At 39.6% G+C, this 17,639-nt stretch overlaps 1 protein-coding gene across 1 annotated transcript in view; it reads right to left on the reverse strand.

The window, feature by feature from the left end:
* The window catches only part of LOC128911322 (gamma-aminobutyric acid receptor subunit pi-like), a 37,757-nt gene that overhangs the window by 4,599 nt on the left and 15,519 nt on the right, over window positions 1-17,639 (reverse strand). Inside the window, exons 6-9 of the mRNA XM_054206008.1 lie at window positions 17,293-17,375; window positions 12,709-12,846; window positions 2,522-2,674; window positions 1,464-1,657 (exon numbers count right to left, since the gene is read on the reverse strand). Of these exons, the coding sequence (XP_054061983.1) occupies window positions 1,464-1,657; window positions 2,522-2,674; window positions 12,709-12,846; window positions 17,293-17,375 (568 nt within the window). The remainder of the gene's footprint in view (window positions 1-1,463; window positions 1,658-2,521; window positions 2,675-12,708; window positions 12,847-17,292; window positions 17,376-17,639) is intronic.

Genomic DNA, 17,639 nt, shown 5'->3' on the forward strand with positions numbered 1-17,639 from the left:
GATGGATATGCTCAGAGGGAATTGTCACTGATGCTACCCTGCCAAGAAAAATTACTTTCTTTCTACTCAAATCCTCATTCGAAACGAGCATTTGCCCATTTGCAGACATTCCCCCTTAGATGTTGTCTTTTAAAACCCATGGGGTGGCTCAGCTTTGTGTCCATTTTTCAGTTGTTCTCCACACATCTAGATCATCAAAGGACAGCTTTGAACACATCCCTGTGCATGTACAGAACCCCTCTCATGCAAACAGCCAAAATCCCATATTAATTGTTCTACTATCTAAGCAGTTAAAAAAAGAAAAAAAAAGAACCAAAACACCAAACCAAAAAAAAAACCCCACAAAACATCTTGGCTGATCTTCATTGTTTTTAAGCTTCTCCACTTGAACTCAATATCCTGTTTCTTGAGCCTACCAAGGAGCTTTGCTTAAGCATTTGTGATGCTCTGTTCTAGTTTATCTTAAATAGTTAATAATCTTTTCTTCTGGCAGTTCATCCCTACAGCTCTCAACCAAACTTCTTCCTGCTTTTTTTTCCCTGTTATTCTCACTTTCCATGTTTTACTTTTCTACTCGTCCAGAAATTTTATAAGCTGCTTAAAATTTTCTTTTCTATCATGCATATTAGATTCAGTTCCGTAATTAAAAGCTGCAAGACAATCAGCTTCCAACTTCCTTGTGATTTCTTTCTCACTGCTTATGAAAGCAGCGCTAAACACTGGAGATGGAAGATGTGACAAAACTTCTTCATGAACCTGTCCTAATTATTTCAGCAAGCTGACAACCAGCAGACTCAAAAATGCCTGTGTTGAAGTGATCCCTTTTCATTTCAAGTATATTTCACAGTATTTCAGAGTTCTGAGAAGCTCGGTGGAGCAGGAAAAAGTGCTGCTATAATAACGATACAGAACAGAAAGTGGATCCCAGTCTGAGCTTCAGCTGCAGCTGTTGAAAGAGAAGGTGTAAGCGGAAGAACAGAGGGATCTGATACACCTAATACGTGAAGCTGCCTGCTAGTAAACTGACTCAAGTACCATGCACATGCAAGTTTCATAAACAGAATGTGATAAAATCTTTTTTTTTTTTCCCCCTTGTATCGCAGTAAGATCAAGTCACGAAGTTCAGTCAAATTTCTGAACTGCAAGTAAGTGTATGCCATTGCTGGGCAGAGACGCGCCTATGATTTTTGTGACACGCCTAGCATATTGTTTGATAAATGGCCGTAAAGTCCATGCCAACAGAGGGAATCATTACGGAAAGGTGTTTCAGTTTGACCTCTTCCAAAAAGTTCCAGGTATACAAACAATTTTTCTTTTTCCTCAAGATTATTCTGTTTTCACTGTCCTTATTCTAAAATAGAAACTTCCTTAAATACATTTACCATTAGTGCTAAGATAATTCATTCTCTAGCAGGTATAATTGAAGCCTGTTTTGCAGGACAATAATCAAAGAATTAAAATACCTTTGGAAGTTCCTTTGAACCGAGTCGATGCAGAGTGCAGAAATGAGCCACAGCGTACTCTAACAGAGCTCCAAAGATGAAACTGAAGCAGATGCCGAGGTACACGTCAATTGCCTTTATAAAGCAATTAGCATTTGGAAGTGAAGTCCTGGCTCCCATCATCAGTGTTGTCATAGTAAGGACTGTGGTAACACCTGTGGAATGTAAAAAATACTATGTTGCGATAAAACAGACAGCAATGAGAGCTGCTACTGCAAGGGCCCTGCTGCGAGACAATTCTTCCTGGCTCTGTGAACTCCTAGTGTGCCACAGCATTTAGTGTGGCGTGTTTTGGAGAGAAGGCTTTCAAATGAACTTGCGTTTCTGAAGTTAAATGCTTAAAAACACTCATGAAGAATGTCTGTTAAGACTGGAAGTTCAAATGAGAGAGATTTTGGTGTCTTAGAATGGGTGTTTATGATTAACACGTTGCTATGCGATATATACAATACGACGCAAATGCTCCCTTTTAAAACATTCAGATATCACTTTCCTTGGTGCAGTTGCCCACTGGCCCCATTTGATGGGCAAGCTTTCTTTCTTCCCTATTGTGTAGGAGTGGTTTTCCCACCCCACCTGCACTCTGATCAGAACTGATGTGAATTCTTTCCCTTTCAGAATACCCTTTATTTGAAATTATATTTAATCTCTTATAATTCTCTTGTTATTCACCCGTTAATTAGTATGTATCATCAGACCTCACAAAAGCCTCACAATTCTGTCTGTGCATGCCACGTGTTTGAATATGTTGAAATTATTTCCAAAATGACTGAGTTTTTTTCCTTTGCTTTCAGCAGCCTCCCCGGGCTCCAACTCTCCAGCAGCTCCCAAAGACGTTTTCTTAGTTAAGAAGCTTTACGGGGAATCTGCACGATGTACGGCAGATGGCAAACCAGAAAAGTAATTCCATAAAACTCAGAAGCGTTCGCAACTTTTGGAAATGGATGCCATGTACGTGTAATAAAGAAAGCACCTTAATGATCCAGCTCTTCGTTTGTTTTGTTTTATCGGCTTCTCACCTATGCAGATTCTGGCTGGAACTGATGACTGGCTTATCCAAAACGATACCCAGGAGAGCACAACCAGCAGGATGGATGGTACATATGTCTCCAGTATGAAATACAAGATGTTTCTCTTGAGTTCAAAGTGGAACACTAGTTTTGGGTAATGTCCTGTGGAAAGGGCAGAAAAAAAAAATATTGTGAAGGTGCAATTCATAAAAAGTTCTTCAAATTAACAACCTGTATTACTGTTGCACATTACAATGCAGCAAAAGCTTAACAAACAAGCTTGAAAAAAAAAATCAAGCACTGCACTGAAAAATTCTATCATGAAGACTCTAAATTGAACTGAAGGAAAAAATCAAAATGTATAACACCCAGTCACCATATTCAGAGTTTCATTAAAGATGTCTTGAATTGGAAATTCACTGAGGATTAGTGAAGGAAAAAATAAATCCATGAACGTGTGGAAAGGATGTTTCATTATATAACGCAATGCAAGGAAATTTGAAGTCACATATCTATTTAGCTGTGGCTATTCATAAAAAATTACCACAATGAGCTATTATATGAACTAGCATCATAACTGTTGTAATTTTATGAAGTTAGCATGGGTCCTTATCTTTAACTGCCTCATATATCTGGTTTATTTTGCTTTTCTTTTCATTTACTGTTGCTCAAGGTGTGGATCAAGGGCACCTTCTCTGGTCCCGCTGACCTACCTCTTATATTCCACTTAAAAACAAGCAGTGTCTTTGCATCTTCACTATCCAGTTCTGCTTTACATTAGCGCACTCTGTAGCGCTGCTGTGAGCAGTGTCACTGCTGGGGCACAAATAGTTTGCTTCTAAATGAGGGACTTCCAGAAGATGAATGTTTGGGCCCACAGTCGAAAGACAGAATTGGGTTTCATTGGGGAGCAGCACACTGGTAAGCAGAGCCTGAACTGGATATCCAGCTCACTAACCGAGCAAAATTTGGCGATGTTTGGGCAACAAAAGTGCAGGATCGGATATTGTTACCAGTCAGAGAGAGGCAAAAGCTTGCTTTTTACTAGCTGACATGTACAGAACAGTCATTTTATTCTGACTGAACGTGCAAAGTTCAGAATTAAGTATTAAAGTATTTAAGTTTTTTTTAAAAAACATTATGTAAACAAAATCTTTGAACCAGAATATCAGCGAGAGAGTAACGCTCGAGTATACTGTGGTCAGATAGCTTTGGCTTCATCTATTTTAATCCAACAAATGACGATCTCCAGGACCTGTATTTGTTTCCAGTGCTGAGTGCTGTGAGAAAGGACAGAAATACAGAACAGTAAATGCACTTTAGCAACAACCATATATGCATAGATGGGCTATTTGTGCATCCCTCAGGTGCGCTGTGAGACGTGGAGTCCAAGAAGAGTACTTTTAAAAGCCTGAAGTGCAAGTAAGGGATGCCAAGAAACATCTTCTTGCTCCCAGGCTAGAAAATGGATGGTTAAATTTCCATCTTTAAAAGTATTGTATAAATGGCATCCAGAGGACAATAAGGTTTCATAGAACTCTTTGAAGCAGAAAGAATCACTAGATTATGTAGTCTGACCCTAATCACAAGTCATTACATTTCCCCAGTTATTCACTTGCTTTGAACTCAATCACTTGGATGGGAACGGAGTCCACCTTTCACACAGACATCCAGACCCAACGGGAGGATATCTAGACATGCAGCATCCACCATTTCTCTCAGTAGCCTGGCACAACAATTAAAATAATTCTGTCTGTTGAAAATGGATGCCTAATTTCTGATCTTAATCTGACTCCAGATTCCTGTCATGTTGACTCCGCCTTTTCAGTAGCGGACTAAATGGTTCTCTGGTAGTCAGCTCTTGCTCCTCCTGAAGGTACAAATACACTGTACTTGGGGTTCTTCTTTGTAAATTCAACGTATTGAGTTCTTCAGGTCTCGGACTGATACAGAAAAGGATACAAAGACAAACAGTAGACTTTAACTCTCTCCACGAGGCAGGAGATACAAAGATGACTTATACTGTTATCATCATTTTTATGTGAAAAGAGGAATGTTACAGTAGTGTATCTCTATCAATACTGTGATTTTTACCAATGCAGTTGTTTCAGGAAAAGTCATTTTGCCCACAAAAATTGATTTTAAGCGTAAGCAGACCAAAGTAAAGCACTCAAAAGTTACGAAGTGCAAAACTTACAGCTGACTGTGCAACATTACTTCTGCTTCTGTCTGCACTCATCCTTGCACTAAATCAAGCGCTGTGGAAAAACATTCATTCGGTACAATAAAAGACTATAGCATAAAGCACATTTAGGGAAAGAGAATTAGGGTTGTACAGGCAATTGTAAATCTGTGGCTTCCTAGTGTGTAAGAGGAAGCATTTAAGACCTTTATAAAAATTAAGGATTTTATTAATTTTGCTTGCAATCTTCTAGGCTGCTATTTAACTAGAACTCAAAACAGGTAACTTCAAATAGAAAGACAAGATTTTTCTCTGCGGTGTTTATACCCAAAGCCATCATTGCCGTGCCATGGTTGCAACCAGCACACGAAGGACTACGGCAGGGCCACCCTGAGTCTGTGTGAGAGCGCAGAGGGTGCCAGCCGTCAGCAGGAGACTGAATCCGCCACAAAAGTCGTTTGCCTTGTGTTTCTGTGCAGCCCAAAGGGAAGGATGTGGTGCCACGTACCCAGCAAAGGGGGCTGAAGAGACTGGACTGTGCTTCCTGCAGGGTACCGCAGCCACTTGGGCGCTCCTGTGGTTCAGCCTCAGAGCTTACCTTTAAGGAGGAAAACTCCGAAATAGCTGATAGATAATAGCTATACAGCAATAGCCTCTCCTCGTTAGCGCCCTAAAACTGTATCTCCGTTCACCTTAGTATAAAAGCCAAGTGTGTACATAGGAGGTTAGTTCAAAATATCAAACTTGAAAGTCACACTTTGCCACTTTGCCGCAATTTCCAAGTGTAGACAAGCCTTTTGAATGCTCCTGTGTTCTTTTGTGTTATTTTTCCTGATGCCAGAAATTCCCGAAGCAAAGTGAACAACAAAGAGAAATAGAGATGTGACAGCTTATAGCTGAGTGGCTTTTTGGGGAACAAAGAAAAGGCATTTCTCTAACCTTAAGGCTTTCTGCTTGCCAGAATCCAAAGATACATCATGGACATGATAATAATAGTGTCAGCATTTCTCTAAAGAGTTCAGAAGAGCTTTTATGATGGAAATTTTGAAGCAACCTATATATAGAATTCATATGAGCTCCTCCTGTAATAAACTGAAGGAAGAAGTAGTCGTCAAGAAAAAGCATGCAATGCAACACTTATCATGCTAAAGAAATGAGCAAGGGGACAAAACGAAGATACAGTCCTTTTTTCATCTACACTCTACATGTACCAGAAGTTATCATCTTTAGAGAGAAACAGATTTGCTGCTCCTATTACATGAGTTGCATATGAGAGAATAATGCTGTATCTCATTGCCTTTGACTTGAACCTCTGAGGCTCTGGTGCCACCAGTCAGATCAAAAGTGAAGCAGGTTCCCGTAATCCTAGTCCTGGCTTTATTAGAGCTAACTCAAGTACAGCTCAAACTAACTCCTCAAAACTGTCAAGTTTGCCCCTTGCTTGTGTCTTATTGACAACAACATATTTTCATTAAAATGAAATGTTTTTTCTTTTGAGTTTCTGGCCCATGAGGGATGTCACCTCAGTGTGTGACTGCTCTGATTTAAATTTGATAGTGCGATGGAAATAATATCTGTGCAGACAGCTAACTCTGCGGCAAAGGCATAGTGTTAGCACTTACCAAAGTATCAAATTACCGTGTTGAACAGTTTTTCAGATGAATCTGAACCTAAATGACTGCCAGTATGCATACTCCAAACCCACCAGAAGGTGAGGTGTTCTACTTAGGTCACCCCACAGTGAAAGATTAAGCTGAGTTACTTGGGCTTCATAGAACTTACTAGAGGGCAGAAATACAAAACTAGACAGTAGCTCAAGCTTGTAGGTGAAGAAAAAATCTAGATAGCAGAATATAGTCTCTATACCTATTCTAACGCTCTCCACTGCTTAAAAAAAAAAAAAAATTAAAAGAAAAAAAAGAAAAAATAGAAGAGTACCCTAGAAAGTAGAAAGGGGTTAAAGAAATAAAATTTCAGTTGGCTCCAGCTGACTACTTTTGTTTCAGTATCACAAAAATTATACCAGCATAGACTCCTCCGCAGCAGCTGAGCAGGTGTAGGTATAGGGCTAAGGCAGATCTTTCTGAAGGGGAAAAAAAGGTAGTTTATTCCTCTTTATAACTTGCCTTTGAATTTTGGCTTTTGGCTTCTAAAAACAATATTCTAGTTTACAGTACTGCCTATCTGACTCTTCATACAGATCTCGCCATAATACTGATGATTTTATCAACACTGACTATTGCTGCACTGCCTGAGAAATAGTTATAAACCTAAACAAACAGGCCTCCTTATCACCCTAGGTCATTCGTTCTTTGATTATCCCATTTTTCTACGGCGTCTGTTCCCGGTCGATGACAGAACGCTGCATCTCTGCTCTTTCCTGCTGCCCTCTGACCAGGGGACGGTCACAGCAGAGGCGCCTGAAGGAAGGACAGATGCTCTACAAACGCTGTCAGTAGTTCCTAAATTCCACTCTAGAGTTACGGGATGGGAGCATCTTCCCCACAGTTACTTCCTATGGACTTTTTGATGAACTCTACTCCAGTAACAGACTGCTCCACACCACTTTACATAAGAGGCACTTTGGTATACTGCACAGGGTGTGCAGTCAGGCACAAAGAGCACATTCTTCTCCATCATGAAATATGTATGCTGACCCCTTGGGTGCCAGCTAAAATGTGTGATGTACATCTCACACAAGCACGTCAGTCCAACTCTACCAATGCATCATTTTTATCTCTTCTTGCACCTTTTAAGGGCACAGTACAGGAAAGCCTTAAATAGAATTTTACTGCCTTAACTACGTGCTGAAAAGGTAGTTTTCAGTATGCAATTTTTTATTGCTTATTTACAATTAACATGGGCATTAAGGAACAAGTAGTGTCCGCGCCTTTACCCAACAAATAAGATGTGCAACTGAAATGCAATTCTCTGACTGATGCGGGATGCTACAAGTACCAATATAGATGGTTAATACGTTATTACAGCTCCTTTGTCCCTCCCTCAGAGAACAATCACTCTTCTGTTCTTCACGCTCAAGATCTTATAAACTACCTCTTTTCCTATTTGTTTTTCAGAGGTGAACTAAAAGAAATGAAAGATCAGACCAGGCTTCTCAACATGTGTTTCATGTTCACAAAAATGCTTTACAAAAAATGAGTTTGAAATTCAAATTTCCTAAGAATGAAACAAACCCTTTCATGTAGTGTTTGTGTGGAGATACATTTATCCATTTAGCTTACCTGTAGAAAAAACCTTACAAAAAATTATGCCACAGAAAGTTTTCCAAGTGTTTATGTGTATTTCTGTCTATACTACAAAGAACTTCCCAGAAGTTAACAAAAAAATGCCTTTTCTAATGTCCTTGATATTCATTCCATTCATTGCATTTCCATATGTTTTTACGTTACTGTAACTTTTTCCATGCATTTTCCAAAACTCTTTCCTTTCTAAACAGTTCTACATTGCAGAAGCATCACAAAAACAACTCACGATGGAAAAACTTTCTGACATCAACTCAAGTGGAAAACCTTGCTCACAAAGAGCGAATATATGAGCTCAGATAGGTAAGTTCAACATAACATGGTAACAAATACATATGCATAAGTAACTGCTTGAATCTCAGATGAGGCTGACCAAAGACCCACCAGATAAGATTATACTTAATAGGGTTCTGAGGTTGTTTGCAAGCCCTGTACGGCAAAGAACATCTTCTCAGAAATAACTGGAGAGCAATTACAGATAAAAGAACTGATAAAGGGAATGAGAAAAGTTACTCAGTGCACCATACCTCAAAAAAGACATGAAAATCCTAGAAAAGTTTGATTGTTAACTAAGACATCTCCCGAGCCTTGAGAAACTGCAGATGGGCCTGTAGGACACAGCGAGGTAATGCCTCTATTTCAAGAGAAAGACACTGGCTGACGAACATACACTCTGTGTAGGAGTTACATTTATACACTCTTATAGGCCCTTTATAGTTTATATACATTTTGATTTTCAGATCACTAGTTATAAATGAGAGCAACTTATCAATGGCTTGGTCGTGACCTCCCATCTGAGACGCCAGTAACGTGGAGTGGCCAGGGGTCAGCAGAGTTTCATCACTTCATAGCCAAACAAGGTCTGACGAGGCATCTAGCTCAAGGAGGCTAAAGCAGGATTTGCGATGAACACCAAAATCCTGGCAGTGACTGCAGACTAGGAACAGCATCCAGCTCCCTTTGCAGTCTTTTTCTCAAGAGGGCAAGTGCCTTGTCTTTGTGCATCAAGGAGAGGAGACTGACTTTATGCTTCTGTCTCTTCTTTCCCTCTGTTCTGCCAAAATAACACCATTTGAATATGCCGTTTTGCTGACTTTACGGTTTTCTAAGCGGGGAAGTGCACTGAGAGCCCTGCCTGCCTGAGGTAACTCTCCCTGCCTTCTGAAGACTCGGTGTGAGACTAGACCTGGGCAAGTTGAGCCTCTTCATTCCCGCTGCTGCTGCTGAAGACTTGCCAGGAGCGTTACAGTAGTGAGAGAAAGACTAAAGGAAAGTTGCTGGCCAGAAATATGGCTATCAACAGCCAATTAGCCCCAAGTATTAAACGACGTTTATGCTTCTTTCTCCAATTAAAAATGTTAATTGAGATTAATTAGCTATCGCTTGCCGTGAAAATAGAAGCATTTATCCAGTAGGAACACATGAGGTGTGTCCTGTGCCCAGTGCTCCTCGGGAACAAACATCATGACATACCGAGTGTTCTTTTAAGAGGGGAGCGTTAGCACACTGGAGAACAGGGTTAGAGTTCAAAATTCTCAACAACTATCGAAACCAGCCTGGGTAAAACAAGACGCAACGCACCAAAAGCAAGTACAAAGTCCTGCACTCAGAAGGGGAATTGCCAGCACCCCAAATGAAGCTACAGTGCAATAAAGGAGGACGAGTACTCGACGGAATTGCAAGCTGAACAAGGTCAAAAAATGCACGATAATTTTCTGCAAGAGAAGCAAATATCAACCCAGAATGGATAAAGAGGGCTAGAGTTCATGAAACGCATTAAGTAAATCCTTCCCTCTATGGAGGATAGCTGATGGGAGCAGGGTACCCAGGTTTGGGTGCTGCACATCAGCAAAAATATGAGAAATTCTATGGGAGAACAATAGCAAAGACAGGAGATCTAGAAAACTGTTTATACGAAGGGGGGGGTCAGTGTTGGTCAGAGAAAAGATATGTGCGTCGTGAAATAGTGAAAGGGCTGATGAAAAATAGCAGGAAATTTATCTTCCATATCCACGTAATGGGCTTGAAATGCAGCAAGGGAGATCAAGATCAGACATGAGGAAAATATGCTTGTAAAAATCACTGGGGGCGGGGGGGGGAATCATCTAAGGAGGCTGCGAAGCAGACACTTTGGAGGTTTGTCTAACTTACTCCTAGAAACATCTGTCAGGATGTAGGCTGTAGATATAGAAGACCTTGCCTTGCAACATGAGAATAGATTAAATGGATTCTTAAAGTCTATTCCAGCCTTATTTCTAAGATTATTTACACAAAAAGCTAGACCGTAACGGTTGTTGCTTTTATATTTTTCCAATAAGAAATGTAAGCTTTTTACATCACCGTTTATCACTCTGAGAATGCAGGTGGTGTTGGCTAGACAGCTAAAATAAAAACCCAAGAGCCACTGATGCGCGTACATGGTGTTGCGGTCCAAGAGTGTATCAGTATATGCAGAATAAGGGCTATAATTAAAAGACATGTAGGAAGTGGCTCTAGCAATTAATTTACTTACGTCCAGAATGAAACTGGTCTGTACCGGAACAAAATCAACACCAAACCCTAGCCAGCAGCCTAGCTAACATTATTCAAAGTGACTTACTATTATGTAGTTACAATAATGTGATTACTATTATGTGATACATGCTGTTCTATAAACAAGATTAATCCACAATGTCCTTTTCTTAAATTTACTGAAGTTACTTATGCGGGGATTTTGCTGACCACATTTTAAATCTGGCTCTGTCGGTGGCTGCATGGGAACTTGGGTTTTGCATCGCTGTACAATATTTCACTTGCGCAGCAGCTGCACTGCCTGTTCAAGTTCACAGAGTATCAAATCCTGATTGCTTTTTTTTGCTGTGTTAAGAAATACTACACACGGCTCTCCTGCCGTATCTTTAGCTTTAGCCTTGTGAATTGTAACTGTTATAAACTGCTGTTATTTATAATGTAACTGCTGTTTAGAAAACACTCTCAGATATCTATTAATGGTGTTAAGGAAATGCCAAGCATCGTTTTTCATTTCTAAATTGATTGCATAGTTCCATTATCTGGTTGCTTTTTTCTTTCAATATGGGCTACAGTAGGCACTGCCTTCCTAAAAAAAAGTCTGTAGAAAACAGCACCTAACTCATAATGACTCAATAGAGAATCAAGAGGCTTATGAGATTTCGTTTTGAAAGTACTGCATAACACTTCATAACGTGGCTTTCCTGAACAGGAGAATCGAGACAAGCAGGTGTGGGAACTTTAATGGAGTTAAGTTGCATGTGTTAAAATGTATAATTAAAAGAAAACGTATCTTTTGACAAAATGTATAATTAAAAGAAAAGGTATCTTTTGACTTTATACATATGATTACTGCCAACAAAGGGAGGAAGATACCATCATTTACTGAAAAGAGCACACCTCATCTGATCATGCCCTTCCAGCTATAGTTGGAAATTGCTTTTATTCTATTTGGTAAAAAAATAATAGAACTCTTTTTGGCTTTAGAGTCTGGATTCTATGCTAGAAGGTGGTAAGAATTAAGCAGGTTTCCTCTTCCTCTGTCCTGTATGACGAACAGGCCCTAATACCCTTCTGGGCAGAACAGCAGTAACGGATTATTCTCCTTTGATTGAACCTGATGCTGCTTACCCAGAAGCTGTAAAGAGGAGGAAGGCAAGCAGATGTCACTTACATAAGTAGCAAGATACTTTGTCATCCTGGAGCCTAGTAGTATGTATTTCATTTCTGCTTTTATATCCATGTAGAGAAGTTTGACTTTTAGCCTGAATTAGTACTTGAAATTAGATCATAAGGTTCCTCTGTGATGAATTATTAAAGCAGAAATACCCAACAATGGAACAGAGAATGAGTAACATATCCTCTGGTGAAATTACAGCTTTGAAGGATGTCTGTGTCTTCCTTCAAAGATCACCCTTTCGGTTGGCATGTTGACTTGAGCAGAGGAGAAATTGCGTATGCAGTGAAGAACAGCAATGAAGAACCTAAGAGTAGCTCACAGAGCGCTTGGCAGGTCTTGAACTCTTTGAAAGCCCTTTTGAAATCTCTGGAAAATGAAAAGGAGCAGACTCTTTCACGAGGTTAACTTTCTATAGCAGTTCCCTAAGATCAGCAGAAGAGTAGGTCTGTGGAAATGCTTCTGAGCCTTCCCTGGGAAGAGGAACCTCAGGCTGGGTAACCTGCCCTCTGCTGCCCACCAGGCTGGAGAGAGGCTACCGCAGATAAAGAGTGACTCTGGCAAGCACTAGCCATGAAACCCAGCTTCTTGCAGTTGTAAAAGCACCCAGCATAATCATGGAAATTCCCATGGGTAAATAGAGGCTTTTGACTTGCCTAGTAGAGCCGGAGTAGCTTTTTCCAGGACGGCTGGGAACTGTTCCGAGCTGGATACCCAGGGTCCCTGGTCTCTCTGCAGTTCAAATGCCCAACTTACAGGCTCTTTCTCCTTCACAAGAACGCTCTCTGATGTTATGTGGAAGTAGTAGTACATCGCTTGTTTATCATTCTTTAGATAATGCGTAGCCTCCAAGAAAATGCTCAAAAACTCTCAACCTTTACATTAGCTGGGTCTGTGCTGGTAACAGCTGGAAAAGTATGTATGGTTTCAAGAACGTAATCTAGCAGAAAATGAAAACTGTCATCCTAAGAGAAAGCAATGTGCAGAGAAAGCAGTTGCTTAATGCTGCTCTGTTTCCAGAGCCGTATGCTGAACTATACCTAGAAAGTTAGAAGGGTGTTTTTACCTGTCTCATACACCGCTTCGGACACCGAGGTAAAGTGGTCTTCTACTGTATATTGTGCCAGTCGGAGCGTGTCCAAACCTCGAACTGAATCATTTCCTCTAGTCCAGTAAAAGGTGACATCATTGATGTTGTAACCCCCTGTAGTGATACACAAGCCAACAAAAGTGTTTATTTTACGCAATAATTAATTTGTGTTGAGCCCCCTTAGGGTTCAGCTGTTTCTTATTTGTCTGTCTGAAAGTACAATTAGACATAAACAATCCCAGTTTTTGGCAGAACATAATGCCTGTTCGCAACTAAACTCCCAATAACTCGCAAAGTCTTAAAATTTAAAAGCTGACTTTTTTTTGGAGGTGGTCTTTTTTCTACCTTTTATTCTAGCGTAGACAACAAACTAGTAAAAGAAATTAGTACCACATGGTATTCTAAAGGCAAAAGCTCTCTAGCTTTAAATACAGTTGTTTATGAATAACAGCGCTGCCAGCATTTGGACTAAACATTAAGTGTGCCCTTTGTTGCGTCACACGCTGGTGCTTCTCCGTGCAGAGCATTTGGTGCTCGTTCCCGTGGAAAGGATGGGACGAGGAGAGGAGCAGGGCTGCCATGCGCTGGCGCTGGGCTCCGAGCTGGCCTTGTGTCATCGCTTGGGACGACCTTTTTGGCTTAGGAGCTTGGATGCTTCCCAAGGACACCAGCTTCGATGCTGATGTTTCTGCAGGCTCAACAGCGTGGCACGCTTCAGGGGCCCCAGGAGACTTCCTCTTAACCTTCAAGTAGTAATTAGGAGCTGAGACGGGCCGTGAATCATCTATCAGAAGGCAACTGTATTTTGAACACACTTGTCAATATGCGGCACAATCATAGCTAAAATACCTCTGTACCTTCTTTCCCATTATATTAAAAGGCAAGCAATTTTCAGACTAGTGTATATGATTAATTCAAGATTATGTTAATGTAATTTACATGTTAACAGGGAGCATTTGAACATCTTTTCCTTGAGCTTACTTAGATCAATCATTCTCGTATTTGACAGACTTATATTGTGCAAGTTAATAGCTAAGCTTAGGGGACAGAAACATGAGCAGATGATTATTTTTAGACTCCAGTCAATTGTAAGTAAATTACAGTGTGAAACAATAATGCAATACATTGCACAAGGGTATAGGCTGCAAAAAGAACACAGCTCTAGAATCAAAGAAGAAGGCACATATTAAAATTAAAAAAGAACATTTTAATATTTTTAAGTTAATGGCTTTGGTTCTTGCAATGACCAAAAACGAACTGATTTCCTACAGCCATTTAGAGTAGGAAAAACAGGAGTTCAGAAATCTCATTTCAAGGAAACACTGTGCTGGTTACCAATTAAAATGACAATTTCACCTGGAAATTCTTTCCCTGACCATTCTTTAAACGTAGATCGTGTTTTCACTATCGTTGGCAGTTTTCCGAGAAGCTATCATGACCAGGAATCTCTGCTCGCGTTACCACATTTATAGCAATTAAAGTCAAAACACTGCTGTGTCAAAAGACTAAGCCAAAAGCACATGCATCCAAGCTAAGTTCTCCATTCGCTAAAACCACATGCTGGGAAATTTCCCAGATTTGCAAGATGAAAAATAAAAGTGACATTTCCTATAAACAAATGATTGCATTGTCCTCAGTTGAAACCAAGAGGTTTGTAGAAGCATTTTTTATGCATGACTCCAGGTATGGATTCATTTTACTTTCCTTCAGTATAAATGAACTGCAGGTATTTAAATAAAGTCCAAAGAACTAGAGACTACCCCAGTAAATTCTTATTTATTTTTTACAAGATATTGAGTCTTCCAAGTTTTGCGATACGAGAGAAATTCCCAATGTCTGGATGGGTGATGACAAGCTACCTCCAAATGGAGGCTATTTTGCTTAATAGAACCATTTTCGCTCAAAAGTATTTTCATTAGTTGAACAATTAGTGGGTTTTAGTGATCCTTGCTATGAAAATTCTTTGAAAATACTAATTCCAAAACTCTTATTTGTGAAGAATTTTCATGAGGAGAGTCTTCCCAATATTCAGTAAAGTAGCAGAGTGCTCCCTCTGTGCAGTTATTCTTTATTTAGGGAATTAATATTTTACTAATTATAAAATGTTTAAAAAGTTTAAAGACAAAATCCCTAAGCCATGTTATTTGGCTTCTACAAGTAATCTCTATTCTCTTTTCATGACACTGAGTTTTCATCCTAACTAATTCCTCAAGCCCAAAATATCTCATTCTTGTACTTCGTTGATACAGTACGAGCAGCTAATGTCAACAGGGTTAACTACAGGAATAGCAAATTTGGGATTAAACATTCATAATGCCTAATACAAATGAGTTTCTTTACCTTTCTGTTGCTAAATTTAATTTCCCCTGATTGTCAAGCACAAGTTAAGTGCCTTCACATGGCTCTTCACTCAATAAATGCTAAAGGACAAGTTCAAAAAGGAAATAAAATTTCAGAGATGTGCCCAAAACATGAATATGTATTTGGACTGGAGGCGGCGGGGAGAGGAAAAAAGCCCTGAGCCCAATGTGAATGAATGGTGGTTCCCTACCACATGGCAGAGAGCATGAACCCCCCCGGCAGCACCAACCGAGACAGGAGCCCTCCAAGTCCCCAAATGTCACATCTGCCACATCAACAGAGACTCAGGGTGGCATCCCTCTGTCTCCTAACATATGCCTCTACTGCCTTCTAAAGTGTTGCAATAAGGGGGGGGCAAAAAACCAATAGACTTTTTGGCTGAAATGCATTTTTCTGCACAGAAAGTATGAGCCAATTAATGTTATTAACTACTAATAGCAGAACAGCACCTTGTAAAAGCCACTAGGGATGGTTTATTGTGAAAAGCTATTGGACTTTACGTTAGTAATCACTTAATAGAAGGCTTAACGCTGCTTCAGCTCAAATATTTGCTATATATATTACATTTTATTTATAAATGTCAGTATTTGTGTGGATGTGTATGTATGCTTGCATTCACAATTCTTAATTCCTGCTAATGGTATTTGCAAGCCGCATTTTGGGATGCTGTCATTACTCATCTATAAATTCACATGAGGGGGCAAACACCGTTTCCAGTGTACCCAAAGGAAAGTATGATGGTGCACCGAAGAAAAAGGTCCACAGCCAAAGGCACGCTCCTTCCTTTTGCATTTATTGTTTCTCACGGTTTTCCTTAAAACTAAACACCAATGTCATGGGAGCATTTGCGAGGACATTACTATGTTTTCCCCTTGGACAGGAGCCATTTGTGTGTTGTCGAAAAAGCAGATGGAATCATTCTGAAAAATGCTTATTTTTAATTACATAGGGACCTCTCTTTTTTTTAATCCTGTCAAATAGATTCAAGTTCCCGTGGGACAAAGATTTCATTCTGGAACTAGAGAAAATGTTAAATGACTCATTAGGCCATGCTGCTGATGTAAATCCATATGCGCTGGCTTACCAATATTCTCTTCCAAATGAAAATAAATCAGAGATAAATCCAAATTCTAACTCAAATCACTATTTGTTAAGCAGATCCAATAAAACTGCTGATTCTAGAGGGACTCCTGTGTGAGGAAGGTTTGCGTATTCCATTTGAGGTTCTGTCTAAAATCAAACTTTGCAGCAATCTTCTAATTGGTCATTACCAACAGGAGATAAAGAACACACGCATCCAAAATGGTAAAGAATAAAACTGGACAAGTACTGAAAAACCTTCCAAAAGATTTTGAATATGTACCAACATATATTTGAACATATATTTTCATCTTACAGGAGTGGGTATCCTTTTACATTATCCCATGCAAAAGTATTTTGATAGGGTCTTATCCCGTGCACAATAGCAAAAACACGCACATGTGGGTATTTGCAAAGCAATCATGTCTACAAAATAGCAGAGAGCATATTTTAATGAAAATTATGAGGACATTGATTGATAAAATGAGAACCTATAAAGGTATATTTAGTCTTGGTCCATCAATTGATGACATTTTTTCCCAGGGCACTGACATAGAGACAATTAAATAAGTCATAGAAGGATCTTTATATATCCATATCAGAACAGAACCGTCTAAGCAATTACCTTTTTATCAGTATGAAGACAGTAAATTAGTTAGATATGAACTCTGTGCCTTACAAATAAGCCTTATTCTAATTTCTTTCTTTCCCAAAGGAATTATGCTTCAGGGGAGAAAAAATAATACATACTATCTGAAAGAGAAAAAAAAAATCATTTTCTTAGCTGTGCTGGAAAATGTCTGCTCACAGAACTCCCCCTGAAGACCAACAGAATAACTGCAGGATGCGCTGCATAACCAGGCCTATGATAATCTCCTGAGATGATGTTTGATCGTTAACGGCAAGGCAGCATTTCAGCGCTGACATGCTATTCTCAGTGAAGCCTCACGCATCTATCTTTGTATACAGACACTACTGTAATTCCACAGGGACTGGGCACGTACTGTCCCTTGGCTGCTTTGAAAATTCCAGCCCAGAGGCTACTATTCCAGTAGTCCTCGGAAAAGATCACAGATGTTTTTCTAATTGTATAAAAATAATAAGGATTAAGTATCTTACAGCTTTCCAGTTGCAAAGTACACGTCTGCTTATCCATCGGATATTTGGTCAGATCCATGCTGCATGCAACAGTTGTGGTGATCCTTGGGGGGAAAAAAAAAAAAGATTATTGCTGATTATTAATGGGATAAAACTGTTCATCAGTAAAAATAAAAATAATCCACGTAGCCTTCTTTAACTAAGATTGGCAGGCAAATATCTATTGCAAGGAAAAAATTCTAGTATATGCCGTTATTTAACGTGGAGAAGTAATGGCATCCCAAACAGGAAAACACTCCCGAATAGCTGAGTTTAGGGGCACCTCATGTTTTGCAATACATTTTACAATTTCTTTGTATTTATCAAAA

This window comes from Rissa tridactyla, chromosome 6 (genome assembly GCF_028500815.1).
Source record: "Rissa tridactyla isolate bRisTri1 chromosome 6, bRisTri1.patW.cur.20221130, whole genome shotgun sequence".
Lineage (NCBI taxonomy): Eukaryota > Metazoa > Chordata > Aves > Charadriiformes > Laridae > Rissa > Rissa tridactyla.